Source organism: Rhagoletis pomonella, unplaced genomic scaffold, assembly GCF_013731165.1.
Source record: "Rhagoletis pomonella isolate Grant_MI unplaced genomic scaffold, Rhpom_1.0 Rhpom_scaffold_00005, whole genome shotgun sequence".
NCBI lineage: Eukaryota > Metazoa > Arthropoda > Insecta > Diptera > Tephritidae > Rhagoletis > Rhagoletis pomonella.
The window spans coordinates 79813940-79819294 of record NW_023458559.1 but is presented as its reverse complement, the minus strand read 5'-3'; the positions used below and the strand labels follow the sequence as shown (position 1 = coordinate 79819294).

General features: G+C 33.3%; 1 protein-coding gene across 1 annotated transcript; it reads right to left on the bottom strand.

Annotated features, from left to right (window-relative positions):
• Nucleotides 1–2528: 2528 nt before the first annotated feature.
• On the bottom strand, nucleotides 2529–5148 carry LOC118740241. Its single transcript, XM_036471738.1, has 5 exons — nucleotides 4923–5148; nucleotides 4744–4836; nucleotides 3894–4047; nucleotides 3465–3598; nucleotides 2529–3019 (listed from the first exon to the last, which is right to left on the bottom strand). The coding sequence occupies exons 1-5, from the start codon at nucleotides 5146–5148 to the stop codon at nucleotides 2529–2531; spliced, it is 1098 nt and encodes a 365-aa protein (XP_036327631.1).
• Between the last annotated feature and the right edge of the window lie 207 nt (nucleotides 5149–5355).

The window sequence follows — 5355 nt, the reverse complement described above, 5'->3', positions numbered from 1 at the left end:
CCGGTTATAATTTCAAGAGAGTAGAGAATTTCCTTTACTTGGGAACCAGCATTAACACCAAAAATAATATCAGCATTGAAATCCAACACAGAATCAGTCTTGCCAACAAGTGCAACTTTAGGACTGAGCAGGCAAATGAGATGTATGTACATAAAGTCCTCTCTCGTTGTACAAAAATCAAACTCTATAAGTGACTCATAATTCCCGAGCTGGAGTAGTTATGGTCCAGAAGCATGGTCAATAAAACATCTAATGAAGTGGCCCTTCAGTGTTTGACGGAAATGCTTTAGCTCTGCAAGAGTACAATGCGGATCGCGATGCTAGAATACGAGGAGGGCCTCATCTGCGTTGGAAAGACCAGACTCAAGAAGGACTGGGCATTTTGAATTCGCGTCAGTTGCCACAGAAGAGAAACGATTGGTGTGCTTTATCGGACTCGGCCAGAATCGCTTAGACCAACAACAACACGAAGATTAGAAAAAACAAATCTACATACATATGAATGTACATATGTATATGCTGTTGGTTTGTTAGAATTCTATAGACGTGGAGACCGTACATCCTACATTTATTTATTATTGCATTTTCTTTACTCAAAACGCGAAAATTTTTGAGTTTAGTGCTTGGTGCGTTTTTTGTTGCTTTTGTTTTTATTTTGAAGACACCAAATATGTAAACATTAAAAAACGCGGGGCGTAATTTACAGCAGTCGTGAGTTTTGTATGAAACTTTGCAAAATGAGCATATGTTTACCAACAAAATATGTGGCAGCACTTTCAATCATGTCGCAATTGCTGAAATCTTAAACCGACCTTTAGTTTGGGCTGAATTTGTTATATTTTTTACAACTATTTAAAAAAGCAGCAGCATATTCTAACAGAATAATCGAAATTGGGTGGGATTTGAAGAGTAGACAGCTCTTTTTTGACACAAAAATATATTTCGCACTATGCGCCAGTAGATAATATACTCAAATATGATACATTAAAAAGGCTGCAGTGTTGGTTTAAACTACCACATAGTTCATGAAACTTCATTTCTGGATTCTATTTTCGTTTGGTAGGAATTGTAGAAAAAATTAGCAAAACGAAGAAAAATGTAACATTTAAACAGTCAGGAAAAACTAATAAATTTTGCTTACATCTAAGCGAAACAGCAACGCTGGACACAACTGCAAATTAGAAAATAAGAGCAAGAGTCTTAACGTCGCTTGGACGAAAATATTTGAATTTATAGGAAACAATATTTTTTTTTTGAAAAGTCCATTAAATACTCCTATAAAACTTTGGTGCTTTTTTCGGAAAAAAATGCGACTTTTTTCAGGTTTTAGTGCTTTTTCTTATTAAAAACTTGGTAACAATACATATGAGAGTACGAAGGGGAATTGCTTTAAATTTACATTTTAAAGTTACCTGATGACAGTACGAATGAAATTTCCAACTTTCACGTGTTATTCTATTCGTTATAATAGTTTTAAAATCAATTAAATTTATGACGAAAAAGATGAAAATAAAATAATTGTTAAAAAACTAAAAACTCGCTTTTATTACAATGTGAACTGAAAAGTAAAAAAATAATTTATGGAAATACAAATTTCGTTTAAGAGGAATATGAAGTTCCTTAACTTGATTTAATTAAATTTTTAAAACCAACCTAAAATAGGATTAAAGTAATTGATAATAAAATTAATTTTACCGGAAAACAAAGGGTGGGGAGCTGTTTAGATTTTATAGTCCTGCTATTGACAATATTCAATATTACTAAACTGAAAATGAAAAGCTCAAAACAATTGACATGAAGCACACCACGTTTTGTTTTCCGGTAAAATTAATTTTATTATCAATTACTTTAATCCAATTTTGGGTTGGATTTATAAATTTAATTAAATCAAGTTAAGGAACTTCATATTTCTCTCAAAAGAAATCTGTATTTTTATAAATTATTTTTTACTTTTTAGCGCACATTGTAATAAAAGCGAGTATTTAGTTTTTTTTTAACTATAATTTAATTACTATTTTGGTTTATCTTTTTCAAATTTTTGTTTAAATACAATTTCGTGATGGAATCTTGTTCTTTATACAAAACAGAAGATAATGCATTTTCTACCAAAAACACATTTTTGTCGAAAAATTTAAAAACTCGTGAGATTTGCTCATATGAATACGCACGTTCTCTGATAATAGTCCCATCTTATTTTTGGGAGTGAGCAGCCTACAAATATACAATGCATCAAACATGCATCCTAAGCAAAGGCAAAGCATAAATTATATCGCCGCCTAAAAGCATGCTACGAACATTTCGCTCGATTTATAATATGGGTGTCACCCTGCTTTAGACTAGATGTAGCTATTTCATGTACAGTGCTTGTGTGTGTTTATACCAGTTTCCAATGTGTAGCAATAAATGCGTATGAGCGCGTCTGCAAAGCTATGTATTAAAAAATCTTTAGACTGTTGTGTGTTTATTTTATAATTTATTATTTATAGCGGATAATTCGCTTCATATGAAGGCCTTTTTTCACGAAAAATTTAATGCAATTTTTCATCTTTCACATGTGATTTTTCGCTGGCCTGAGTCGCATGCTGCAATTCCAAATGTGTAACATCTTTGTTTTTGCTATTAGCACCAAGTAGGCTGTGTGCGTGCAGTTCCGTTAGTTTGCTGCTACCTTCCGCTGGCTTACCTGCAGCCTCTGCCTCTGCCTCTGCCGCTGTTGCTACATCGGCAATAAAAAATTCGGCCGGCACCTGGTCGAACACGCTGCGGAAGTGCGCCAATAGCACTTTATTGATTTCCGCTTCGATTTTTGGCTTGAATATGTCGAAAAATACGCGCCAGCTGCCATTGAATACAGCATTTGTATTGTCATTCAACACTTTGTCCTTGAACAAATTGGCGAAATGCAAATGCAAATCCTTTATTGTGTCCACATTGAATTGCATCGCTTTCAAGTCGAAAAATTTGTGATTTTCTAAAGTTTGTAATTTAACTTTTGTCGATACGGTGTAGAGGCCGTCAACTGTATGGGAGGTTGGACAAAAGTCATTGGTTAATGAATTCAGTGGAAAAGTTTGCAATAAAAGGCGGAAGAGTGTCGGCAATTTTAAATACGTACATATGTATCTATGTACATTAGGGGTATTCACGATCCGATGCATACTGTCTGGCATGGTGCACGTATAGCATAAATAGCATGATTGTTATTGTTTCATGTATTCAAACAACAACAAAATTAGCCAATCATGTTTTGTATGCTATCTATGCACCATGCTAGACAGTATGTACCGGATCGTGAATACCCCTATTGTAAATCTAGTCAAACTTCCACATTCGAACCACATCGAATGGCAGTAGCTCTTACAATGAATAAATGTATGTTTAACTCAAAGTCGAGCTTTTTCTTCGTAAGATATTGATTCGATTCGAGTTGTGTTGGTTTGCTTTAATTTTTCTTTGTTGCTTACGAATTTCCATGAACATTTCACCATCCGTGTCGATTTTGAGCAGCAGCACTTGTCCTTGAGCTGTATAGTGACCATTTAGGCGTATTTTAGGCACTGAATAAGTCATTTTGAAATCGTATTCATTTTCTTTGAAGCTGCACAAAACAGAGAGAAAGTTTTAGTGAAAGTGGCTTTCAAGTGTTTTATGGAAATATGTTTTTATATTTGATCAGCATTTAAAATAAGATTTATAAAAATATAATATATATATGTGTACCACCACTTAAGTAATACTTTTCGCAATTTGCTTGCTTGTTTTGTAAACTCAATACTATTATTTACTAAATCAACTCAGCTGTGCATATTTATTAGTAATTGAAAATAATGGAGTAGGTAACTACCAATTACATATATCTATACATATTTATAAATATCCATTTGCATACTTACTTGACACTCTTCACCTTCGCCTCACTCAAACCAGTTACTGTGATGTTGTTTATTTTCACTGTGATTGGTGTGATATTTTCACTATCTTCGATTACCTCGAATTCGCGCACAAATAAGGGGTCTATGGGTTCTGAATGAGCAAAGCCAGGTAAACCTATTGAAAGAAAATGTAAATGTAAAGCAATTTTTTATAATTGGAAACTTTGCAAATTTACAAAGTTAAAGAAAAAATTCTTGCTAATAACTGATCTTATTCGAGATTAATTTTGTATAAAATAAAGGAAAGTATCTAATAGAGAAATTTCATTTATAATAGTGAAAAACATACAATTTTATAAGTAAATTACAATTACATTAGATTTCAAAATTGTAGAAAAAATTTCCGCCAAATAAAATCTAATGACATATTCTCACTATTTAACGTTTACACTACACACACAGAAAATTATAGCCAACTTTTGGGAATTTTTTTTTTTTAAATTTTGAATTTAAAAGAAAGCTAATTTTCAATACATATGTACTATTAAAATTCACTAACTTTTTGACTAGAAAGCCATCATATCGAACCCATCATTTAGAATTTTTATAACCTGCTTTCAGATTCGTAATCAGCTGTTAAGCAAACTCCTAAATACTATCAAAATCTCCCGAGTAAAAAGTTTCGAGCGAATTCAATAAATTTTTAAAAATTTAAACCTGACTGAAGATTTGTAAACAGTGGCCCCATAAACTAGTAGATACGAAGTTGTTGTTGAAACTTATTGTACGATTTTGACTGACACTCACTGTATACATATATGTATGCATGTGTGTACACAGATTGTTTCTCTTTTGTTTCCCCTTTACATACCATTTTTCCAGGTACTAAATATGTGCTGATATGCACTCACTATGCATTTATCAAAATCAGCCGATTTACGTTGACAGGTTTGCAGATCTTTAGCTGTGAATGAACAATTTAAAATATATTTTAAACAAAAAAAACACGTTTATTTCACAGAGCTCGCGTGCGTTACGGCAACAACTTACGTTTCTCTTTCAAAAAATTTTTATTGTTGTTGCTACGCTGAATGCTTTCGGTTGTGGAGCTAATGTCAGTGCTTTTGGCCGTGGTAGTGGTTGTGGTGGTCGTCGTAGTGCTGCTAGCGGTACATGACGTCCCACTGCTGCAGCTGGTCGCGCTGTTTGTACCGAAAGACACAGACAACGCTGCGCATAAAATGCCAAGAGCAGATATGACGCTGATGGAATGCATTTTGAAAAAAAAAATGCGTTTATTTATTTACTTAAATGTTAAGCTCAACTTGTTTTATTGAAACTTGTATTTGTTTGAATTTCTTTATTAAAAATTTCCTCACTTTTTTCGTTTTCACTTGCGCATTTAACGTCACTTACACCGCTGTTGTTACGATTTACTAAAAAAAAAGTGAATGGTTGCTGCTTACACGGCGAATTGCAGTTT

Excerpts from the sequence above, each read along its gene's own strand:
- LOC118740241 (XM_036471738.1), bottom strand. The coding sequence starts at position 5,148 with ATGCATTCCATCAGCGTCATATCTGCTCTTGGCATTTTATGCGCAGCG. Across the intron at positions 4,837-4,922 it reads AAATTTTTTGAAAGAGAAAC|CTAAAGATCTGCAAACCTGT; the intron begins GTAAGTTGTTGC and ends GTTCATTCACAG. Across the intron at positions 3,599-3,893 it reads GCGAAGGTGAAGAGTGTCAA|CTTCAAAGAAAATGAATACG; the intron begins GTAAGTATGCAA and ends TGTTTTGTGCAG.